This window comes from Dipteris shenzhenensis, chromosome 24 (assembly GCF_047967505.1).
Source record: "Dipteris shenzhenensis isolate YYH24624 ecotype China chromosome 24, Dip_SZ_1.0, whole genome shotgun sequence".
In the NCBI taxonomy this organism is placed as follows: Eukaryota; Viridiplantae; Streptophyta; class Polypodiopsida; order Gleicheniales; family Dipteridaceae; genus Dipteris; species Dipteris shenzhenensis.
In genome coordinates this window covers 11,874,103-11,885,392 of record NC_141619.1, presented here as the reverse complement: position 1 = coordinate 11,885,392, position 11,290 = coordinate 11,874,103, and the positions used below count along the sequence as shown (strand labels likewise).

Here is an 11,290-nt window from a genome sequence, read left to right as displayed (position 1 = left end):
TTGCTACCGAAGTGTCAACTCTGAGGCTTGTTGATGTGTGGCTTGGGATTTTTCGAATTCCAGCTTCAAGTGTTGCTACTGGGAGAGCAATTTATGAGATAGCCAATTGAATTAAAGAGGGCAACTCCCAGTTGGGTGAAGGTGTCATCCATAATGCGTTGCGCTAGATGCAAGGACCTCTTCAACCATGCATATCTATCACTGAAATTTAGCTATAGTCAGCCATATTTATCACATCCCCCAACTCCTCAAACATGGTTGGCATAGCATGTTCTTCTACTTTTGCCAGATTCTCTACTATGGATGGATGGTCCAAGTCCACATAACAAGTCAGTGCCCTGGATGTCCATTGGCTCTCTGCTTAGGATTCCTGTAAAGGGATGGTGAAGATCTGATCGACATCCTCCTCTTCCAAGTAGACAGGAGAGCATTTCTTGTGAAGTACAGATAGCAATCTCCTATAGTCTGCATTTTGTTCCTCTACAAGGGACACATTGGAGAAGGGTGGACTGGACTAAGTAGTTATCTATGGTGTTAACATGTCATTTTGATGGAGGGGTGGACAATCAACTAACATGGGCAATTTTCCCCCTACTTAAGGAGAGTGGAGAGAAGACCTCTGGCTGACCAAACTCGATACAAAAAGCATTACGCGAGACGGAAGTTCGCAAAGTCCTCAAGGCAAGCACAAAGTGAACCTATTAGAGAAGTAGCCATCGTAAGTAACTTCATCGAAACTCTCATCGATTTGGACCAACAAGATCGGTGATGGCCAGATTCGAACTCCGAAGAAGAAGTACAAAGCGGGGAACGGGTGAAAGAAGAAAGTACAAAGGACAAGGGCTCCTCATTAGCTCATCAAGGTCAAGATAGCCCCTGTTCTCCTCTTGGAACAATGTCTTCATCAGCAATAGCCATTTCGACCACTTCAATGGGAGTAGTGCCTACTTTAGCATTGGACTTGACATCCATAGATCAAGTTACTATTTCCTATGTTATTCATAACCCTAGTCCTTCGAGTTTAGTGTCTGCATCCATGACACCCATGGGTTCTCATTTTTCTCGTCTTTATACCTACCCTCTACGCTACCATTTCCATTATCTCTATCCTTTCCTACTACTACTTCTCCATCATACATGGCTTCGACCCCTTCGTTCTCTTTCCCAACAGCCCTTGCATCCTCATTGACCCCCATGTTTCCTATGTCCTCACCATCTACTTTTGCAACTGTAATGCCTATAGCATATGCAGTACCATCTATTTCCTCTATGGCTACATCAGTAGTAGCTTCCCCTCTAGTGTGGCCCTCGAGTAGCCTAAACCGTGAAAATAGGGTTGTGGGAGAGTGATGAAAGTCATGTGTTGCCTCTACTAGGTCTTCATAAATGCCTCTCCCTTCCCCTCTTCAATGCCCCTTGTATGACTTGTTGGAATATGAAGCCAAAGTGAGTCAAAAATGAGTGTACTAAACTATGGCTTTCTAGAGTCTAGTGTCACACTATATAGTGTTGTACTTGTCTTGAGTCTCAAGATATCAGTCAACATCAAGCTATCTACATGTGAGTATTTTGGTTATCATTGCTTAGCACTTGTTCTTTCATTTTCCTTTCCATTTTGCTTTTCATTATGCTTTCCACATTTCCATTCTGTTCCTAGCTAGCTACTAGATCTCTTCATATGGTATTAGAGCCATGTTCTTAGCCTTGCTCTCTCTTTCCCTTTCCCTTCCAAGAGGTTGAGGTGAGGGAGGCCGATGAAGCTACTCTAACTCCTCCTCCTTGTAAGGCTGCCCTCTTCTCTCCTTCCTTGAGCTCTCTTCTCCATGCCATGATCTGCTACCTCTCTTCTCCTTCCTTCAGCTACATCTTTCTGTCACCTGCCAATGATGTGACACTTCTATCCGGAGCTAGAGGCAAAATCACAGCTTTGTGTCTTTAGCAAAGTTGTAGAGGACGTTGAGTACTACAAATTTTGTTTTTACATCATTGCGACCCGAGTTTGTGAAAAGTTATAGCCCTTGCAAGAAGTGACGAAATTTGTTTCTACGCGTGAATTTTGTTCTAGAGCTCAATGATTTGATAGCCCAAGCATGATGCAACCAGCTCAATGTGGAGCTGTCCATCCTCTTCATCATTGACCTCTGCTCTAGCCTAACATTTGCTCCTTCTACCCGACATTCTCTTGGAGCTGCTACCCATAAGTTCGTGCCTGCGTTCGGCCCGTCATTCTCTTGGAGATGCTGTCCACGCTGCCTCTATCTTCTTTGCCCATCACTTGATGTGAGCTCTTGACATTACATTGTGGTGACTCCTTCACGTGACTACTCCAAACTTTGGTGAAGACTTTTCGAGCTAAATGTGAGTTTTTTGATACTACTCCGACACACTCCACTACAATGATCTCTCTGATTAGGGTATTACATTGAGCTTGATGTAGACCACTCTACATCAACAAGTTACTTCTTCAACATTGCTTATTCGATCGATGCCTGAGGTACTTCGCATTGATTGACTTTTCGATTGGTCGTGGTACCCGAGGCTTCTACTTTGACATTGGTGACTCTCCTTCCTGCATTTTGAGAGCCATCATGTAATTGCTCCATATAGCTACCCATGGACTTTACTGACACATATTTTGGGGCATTCTTGCCTAGCGCTTCATTGACATCGTCATCGACTCGCAGGGATGTGCACACATGTGCATTAGCTACTTGGAGGACATCTCTTTCACAAAGAGATATTTTTATTTATTACTACATGCTTGATGTATTTTGGGGTCCTCTGCCCTAGGTGGTCCCCCTAAAATAATATGTATCGAGTGTTTGGTTTTCATTGAGTCTAAAGGTCCTCTACCTTGGATAGTCCTCCTAAAAAGATGTATTGGTTTTCCTATTTTTTTGGTGTGTGGCTTCCTAACATGTCCTGTTATGAAGCCAAGGAGGGATGTACTGTGGGAGCCATATGTATTGGCTTTGATAGGTCTATTTGTTTATCAAGCCTAGATTGAGAGTTCTAGGATGTTGGTGCATTGGTCTCCTAGACCTCTGAGTTGGTCATGCATGCATATATGATGAGCCTCTGAGCCATGCTAGATGAGATTTCTATGTTATGCTCACTAGCCTCTAAGATTGTGCGGGAACCATGTCTAGTTCTAGACCGACATGCACAGTTTTGATGACCGTCATTGTCATGTTCTATTCTTGGTTCCATTCCAGTAGTCTCTCACCTTGCCTTCATCGGGGGCTGTTGGAATATGAAGCCAAAGTGAGTTAAAAATGAGTGTACTAGGTGTCTAGGGGGTGTTTTATAGTCTAGTGAGTCTTAGACATGCCACATGTCATATTGGGAGCCATCCCATATACACTATGGCTTTCTAGAGTCTAATGTCACACTATATAGTGTTGTACTTGTCTTGAGTCTCAAGATATCAGTCAACATCAAGCTATCTACATGTGAGTATTTTGGTTATCATTGCTTAGCACTTGTTCTTTCATTTTCCTTTCCATTTTGTTTTTCATTATGCTTTCCACATTTCCATTCCGTTCCTAGCTAGCTACTAGATCTCTTCATGACTGTCCCCTTTCCTTAATGCTTAAAGGTTTGTGGTGTGTTTTTATACAAGTGCATTTGAAATCATTGATGGTGAATTTTTCTAGAAAGAAAGCTTAAGAGGGAGTTCAAGTTGCATGAAGGACCTTGACAGTGTATGATTGACACATAAGTGATGACAGTTTGCATAATCATTGTAAAGGAAATCAAACCCTTGATTTTCTATTGCCCACACATCAACCCTATCAGCTAAGGTTATGAAGTACTATGATATACATGTTGCCTCCCCCCAATTCCTCCATTGGTTTGCTCATCTATACTTCCTTGGGACATAATCTATAGGCCCTTACTCTCTACAAATTATTCCAGACATATAACTTAAGCTAAGGAGAATGGTAATTGAAAAGGACTTTAATTTTTTAATAGAAAAATTTAACTGATTTCTTAGGTGAAAACATGGAGTACCCCATTAAAGTCAAGGTCAAAGGAATAGCTTCACAATTTCATGCAAAGGACTCAAGACATCCACTACTCACTCCCATACCATCAAGATGTTTGTGAGAGAAGGACACTATAAGTATGATAAGAGGGAGGTAGATAAGTATGATAAGAGGGAGGTAGACTATAAGATGCTTGTGAGAGAAGTAGGGTTGTTCTCATTATTTTAAATAAAAGAGGGTTTTATATTACTTCCAGCATATACAACTTGTTCAACTAAAAAAGATGATGAACTTGTTCTCATTAATCACCCTCCTCTTTCCCCCTAATCAATCTGCTCTTTTCCACTCCACTCTTAAGTTTCCATAATTAACACATTTTTGAATTCTTTTCAATATATCTATACTTATCACCTTCAGGTTAAAAAAAAACAATGGTGGTGCAATTGAAGCGAAGGTTCTCGAGAATCCCTCCACTCTCATTGCAGCTATGGCTTCCATCCCATCCCAACCTTGCATCTTCTGTTAGCCTCCTCTAAGTCCGTCCTTTGGATTTCATTTTCCCCTTCGCGTGGATTGGGCCTCTACTCCCATGGAAAGCAGCACAAAAGGTTGAGCAGCAACATCAAATAGATGCTGTCGGTGAATGCCTTCCCTCTCTCTTTGTTGCTTCCTTGGACCTAGCGACTGTAAAAATTGCTTCTCCTTTGTTCATTCCCCAAATTTACTCAAAATTTGCCTCTCTTATGAGGTTTTTGGAACACTTGAATTTCGATGTGCAAGTGCTGCAACAATGCACAGGTCCCCTACTACTGATTTATAAATGCCTCTCCCCTCCCCTCTTCAACCCCCCCTATATGAGTGTCTCCTTTCCTTAGCGCATAAAGGTTTGTGGTGTGTTTTTCATATGAGTCCATTTGAAATTATTGATAGTGATTTTTTCTAGAAAGAAACCTTAAAAAGGAGTTCAAGTTGCATAAAGGACCTTGATGGTGTATGATTGACACATAAGCGATGACATTATGCATAATCATTGTCAAAGAAATCAAACCCTCGATTTTGTATTGCCCACACATCAACCCTACCACTAAGGCTATGAAGTACTATAAGATACCTATTGGCTCCCCCCAATTCCTCCATTGGTTTGCTCATCTATCCTTCCTATATATGGATTAAGTGTCCAATCTAGCAAAATGATGCTTTGTAAGTTATCTATTTGAGTTGGGGACATAATCTTAAGGCCCTTACTCTCAATAAATTATTCCATACGTATAACTTAAGCTAATGAGAACAGTAATTGAAAAGGCCTTTATTTTTCAATAGAGAAATTCAATTGATTTCTTAGGTGAAAAGGTGGAGTACCCCAAATAAGTCAAGGTTAAAGGAATAGCTTCAAAATTCCATGCAAAGGACTCAAGACATCCACTACCCAGTCCCATACCACCAAGATGTTGGTGAGAGAATGAGACTATAAGTATGATTATCTCTATTTGTTGCTTCCTCAGACCTAACGATTATCAATCACCTCCTTCACCATATTTGCTCAGATTTTCCCTCTCTTTTGGGGTTTCTGGAACACTTGAATCTCGACGAGCAAGTGCCGCAACAGTGCGCATGTCTCCTACTAGTGATCTATAAAGGCCTCTCCCCTCCCCTCTTCAATGCCCCCTTTATGACATAACTCGTAAAGGTTCGAGGTCAGTGGAGAACGGTGGAGAATTGATCTTCGTTGTTCAATCGAACTAGATGCAGAGAGGGATATTGCCCGTTGTGCTGTTGAATTGAGAATTCCAAGATAGCCAGTTCGATCTGTATGCATAAAACTAACCAAGTAACCAAGCTTGAGTCCTCCCTTCAAACCTCCACGTGGGAGAATGAACCGGGGTCGAGCATTTTGGGTAGAAAACTACCTGGATTGCCTCCCTCTCGATGCATTCCCCTATACTTCCTTGTCAGGGCGCCCTCTTTATTTCATAGCATGTAAAGGACCAAGGTTGGCTCCGATTTAATTTGAGTGTCCAATCGATGCATTTTTAGAAAGAATACCTAACTAAACCTAGATGGAGTTAACTCTAGGCGCCTCCCCACGACTTTCCATGTGGAGGAGTGGGTCACGATTACCCATTTTCAGGTTGGAAAGTACCCAGCAAATGGCTTGCGACATCTTCCTTCTTGCCATTGGTCGAGGCACTTTCCTTCCTAGAAGGCCTCCCTGGCCCATTCCTTTTCCATAAAGGTCACAAGTCGGCAGAGATTCGAGACTCTTTCTGAAAGAGAATCAGCCTGACCATTACTAGGACTGTAGATCAGACCCGCCCACGAACTAAATTGCGAACAACATGCAATTAAACTAACCGCGAGTTAGGTTTTAGAGCCCCTCTCTTAGAATCTCCACGTGGGGGAACGAAACCGGAAAGTGGCTTGTGTCCGCCGACCGCTCGCCATTGTCTAGGGAGTGTCCTTCCACGAGGGCCCATTCCCTATACTTGACAAATGTGCCTCTAGCACTTGTCTGCCCGCGGCCCTAACTACAATTTAATACTATTGGATTTTTTTGTGCTGGAAACGCGGAGAATCCACGCTATGCCCAGTTTAGCGTCGAGTTGAGCCTTTCAGCATAGCGCTATGCGCTACCCTTGGAGAAATGGCGGACTTTTGTTTTCAGCTCCACTCTCCCCTCGTGAGTTTCTTTCTCATCATTGTATTTGAATGACACCTGAGACCAAAGTACTCCATGTTAGTTTTCCGTTCAATTTCGAAAAGATTGGATCAAACTGGTTTTCCTTTTGTTGTATAGTTACCAATTGTCCAAGCCCGATAAGTTAAGATGTGTTGGGGAAACGAGGCATTACGTGCACGTCTGCTTGCACAAAACAATGCACTTTCCAAAGGCCATCCTGTAGGCATTTTGGCCGTTTCGTATTCCATGTCTGGTAGGCAGCTGACAAGATTATTAGATCACTTCCCTGCAGAAAGTGGCATGGCAGCCTACGGGATCTGCTCTGACCACATGGCGTTTTGGGAGCTTTATAATTAGCTTTTTCCAAACCTTTTGTATGCATTACAATAGAGGACAGATATGATTTTCTGTATTCTATCTGTGAGTGACACTCTACTCTTTCAAGGCGAAAGACACAATTATAACATCAGATCTTTTAAGGTAACCAAATCATCTTTCACACACACACACACACACACACACACACACACACACAAGGATGATAAAAGGGCTAACTTATCCATTATGGTGTTACACAATAGGCTTGTAGTATTTTACGTCTTTGGTGGAAACTTGCGTATGATGGCATTGTTTGAGTGATTATGGTTCTCACCGTTGTTCATTGTCAAAGCCATACAAATGGCTGCATTTACTCTATGAGGGGCCCTTCAATAGCCCAGTTGCTAGTAAGCCAACTGACTTTTGATATTCACAAAGAGATTGGTGTTGCTCTTCTTGTTCTCGTCTACCTCTTGAATGTAGGCCTGAGGGAGTGTATGCTGCTGCTCCTGCTGCTCCCAAGTGTGCTGGCTGCTGGATGATGAAATGAGTCCTGGGGCCTCCTCTCCTTTTATAGCCCCCAAGGGCTGCTGACTAGAACCGACCAGTCTGGCCGACAAGACTGGTCTGTAAAAGCCGACTAGGTTGGCTGGTCCAACCAGCCCTATAAAAGGGCTTTTGCCAGGCCCTTTTTGGGCTGTTGCTTCTGCCATTGTAGGAGCCTCTTGCAGGCCTTTTTGCCTGCCCCAATGCCCCTTCCTTTTGCAAGAAAACTTGCATGGGGAAGGGAGAGGACCCTCGCGCGGGATTAGGATGCGGAGAGGGACTCTTGGAACTCATGGCGTAGGAGGTGAAGACGGTATTCTTCGGTAGACGAGGTTTGTATTTCGAACGGGATTGTGGTGAGAAGAGGCCGGGGAACACACCACCGGGAGAGGCAAGTGTTCCCCGGCCTAAATGGAGGGTTGTTCCAATTTTAGCAAGTGTCGCCAATTTTAGCAAGTATCGCCCAAAAAAGACAAGTTGTTCGAAGATGTCATGGGTGAGCACAGCGTTATGGAGGGTGTCACGGGTGACAAGGTTGTCACAGGGATGACCAATTGACAAGGAGGTGACGAAGTTGAACATGGTGAAAGGGGGTGACAAGGTTGTCATTGGAATGACCAAGTGACAAGAGTGTTCATGGCAAAATGTGGTAACAAGGTTGTCACTGGAATGACCAAGTGACAAGAGTGTTCATGGCGAAATGTGGTGACAAGGTTGTCACTGAAATGACCAAGAGACAAGAGTGAACATGGTGACCATGAAGTGGGTGACGAGTGAACATGGTGGGAGGAGATGACAAGACTGATCATGGTGAGAGGAGGTGACAAGGTTGTCACTCACATGACCAAATGGAATGAAGTGGGTGACGAGTGAACATGGTGAAAGGGGGTGACAAGGTTGTCACTGCGACAAACAAGGTGAACAGAGTGAAAGGGTGAGTGAACAGGGTGAAAGGGGATGACAAGGTTGTCACCCTGAGGACCAAGGTGAACAAGGTGACAAGGGTATACATAGCGAAAGGGGGTGACAGGGTTGTCACTGTGATAAACAAGGTGAGTGAACAGGGTGAAAGGGGATGACAAGGTTGTCACCTTGAGGACCAAGGTGACAAGGATGAACATGGTGAAAGGGGGTGACAAGGTTGTTACTGTGATAAGCAAGGTGAACAAGTGAAAGGTAAGTGAACACACTGAAAGGGGATGATGAGATTGTCAATCTGAGGTACCAAGGTGAATAAGGTGACAAGGGTGAACATGGTGAAAGGGGGTGACAAGGTTGTCACTATGATAAACAGGGTGAACAGAGTGAAGGGTGAGTGAACAGGGTGAAAGGGGTGACAAGGTTGTCACCCTAAGGACCAAGGTGAACAAGGTGACAAGGGTGAGCATGGTGAAAAAGGGTGACAAGGTTGTCACTGTGATAACCAGGGTGAACAAGGTGAAGGGTGAGTGGATAGGGCGAAAGAGGATGGCAAGGTTGTCAACCTAAGGACCAAGGTGAACAAGGTGACAAGAGTGAACAGGTGACAAGGTTGTCGCTGACATGACCAAATGAAATGAAGTGGGCGGCAAGAGGGAACTGTGAGAAGTGCAGCGGAAATGAACGGAAGAGAGAGAGAGAGAGATAACACGCCTCACACACACAAACTGAGAAGGAGAGAAAGGAGAGAGAAAGGCACAAGAGAAGTGCAAGTGATCTTTGGAGAAAAGCCCGCTACAATTGGGGGGAACCACAGAAACAACGGGCTGCGTGAGAGCTTGGAACACACAACTCAACAGCCAAGTGAACTGGGAGCACCATGGAGTGGATGGACTGCTCCACTACCCCAATCCTCAAGTGATGTTGTGGGCTGGCTCTGCTCCTCTGCCAGGCTCCACAAGATGCACTGCTGGAAGGACTGCTCCAGCTCCAGAAGGGGGAGGGAAGGCACATATATAGCCCAGCTCCCCCCTAGAGCCCCTTAGTCGGCCAGCATAGGGGGGCACCGACCAGCCAGCTCATGAGGGCTGACCCTCTGCCCTAGGGGCCGACCCTTTGCCCTAGGGGCCGACCCCTACAGCCTTCTATATAGGGCTGTCCAAGCCCTAAATGAGGGCACACACCTCCCCAAAACAGGGGCTATAGCCAGCCAAGGTGGCCTGCAGGTCGGCCCACCCACGGCTCTACAGCTCACAAATAGGGGCTCATAGAAGATGCCTGAGGACAGCAGTGTAAGACACACCTGCTCACACAACCCTGCACCCTCCTGGGGTACCTCCCTGGCCTGCATGGCATCGCATGAGGCACTGGAAGGCCAAACTAACCTACTCTCACGGGGGCAGGCGTGCCCACAACAGAGGCCCTCACTCTCTACCCTAGCCTCACTCACTGGGCAGGCACACCCACAATCAAGGCCCTCTCTCTAAGGTGACATCATGAGATGTTGACCTCCAACACGCCCTCTCAGCTCCTGGATGGAACAAAGATGCCAGGGAGCTGGGTGTGCCGCTGGAACAACTGGAGGAATCCGTCGTGTGATGCTCCACCGCTGAAGACCACCAGGTACTGTCGAAGAAGCCCCCTCGTGGCATGAACCGCCTCAGCACGATCACTGGAAACGTGGAATTGTTGCTCCCAGGCCACAGGTGGTAGGTACACTCCTCGGTAATGGTACACTGGGTCAACTAGTACAACAATCCAACTGCTAGTACTGGGACATGACTCCAACAGAGGATCCTAGAACAATAATCCAACTGACACTGCCTTTGGTGCAAGGTTTGCTTCCCTGCATGGGCACCTATATCGCAGAGCTAGATAGCCCCCTCTGAAGCCCTCTCTCTTGTCCAAACTGGTCTACTGTCACCAGATCGATGAGCTTGAGTGCTCCAATGACAAGGGGAATATAACAGCTCACAAGGATCAATCAACTATGTCTGGGTTCCCGCATTGACAATCTACTAACCCATCTGGATCCCCAGCAGCACCAGACAATAGCTGCAGCAGAATACTCGCGATCTGCCAGGTCATAACATCCAAACAAAATAGAAACTGAAAACATACTACCACCTGAGTTAGCGGGAACAACTCCTCATGGCTCGAGGTTTGCCTGAAAGCTTGCCTCGATAAATGACTCCCTGCTCGGTGCACCTGATTGGCAGGTCCAGCTGCCACAAACAAGCAAGCAATCCTCCATCTAAATCCGGAAAGCCTGCTAGCAGCTCCTGCCAAATGCTACTAAAAGGCTGGAGTAATTGTGGTCGCAGCAGTCACACTATTGGCTAATTGGTTAGTGGACCCCTGCGCATTCCTTTGGGGACACTGACGCCAATAATGACCTTTCTGACCACATCGGTTACACGTACGGGATGCCGTGAGAGCTTCTCGTTCCTCAGCTGTTAAGTGCTTTCTTCCTCTTTGATCAGTTGTCAAAGCCTCAGGCTAGCTGTCATAAGTATGATCGACGAAGCGCTCCTCTTGGTCAAGCACCATGGGGACCAATTCCTCCCAGGTCAACTCATTCACCCTACCATTGGTGATCAGGGATGAATAGAAGGCCCCATACTGAGAGGATAGCTGGGATAGGAGAGTTATGGCCATGTCCGCTGATGAAATCTGCTTCCCTTCTTCGAGGATCTCTTGCTAAAGTTCTTGTAACTTGTTGATGTGTTCCGGCATCAATGAAGACTTCTTGGGATCCAACCTCCTCATCTGGACCTCCAATGAAACCCTCTTCATGGGAGAGGTTCGGTTATACATGGATGCCAAATACTCCCAAATACTT

The 11,290-nt window shown here is 45.5% G+C and overlaps 1 protein-coding gene across 1 annotated transcript in view; it reads left to right on the top strand.

Moving 5' to 3' along the window:
* The first annotated feature begins 6,514 nt into the window (after positions 1-6,514).
* Positions 6,515-11,290, top strand: part of LOC147886228 (Putative thiol-disulfide oxidoreductase DCC) — a 28,355-nt gene continuing 23,579 nt past the window's right edge. The window contains exon 1 of the mRNA XM_087395627.1: positions 6,515-6,666. Coding sequence (XP_087251753.1) covers positions 6,612-6,666 — 55 coding nt within the window. The 5' untranslated portion in view covers positions 6,515-6,611. The remainder of the gene's footprint in view (positions 6,667-11,290) is intronic.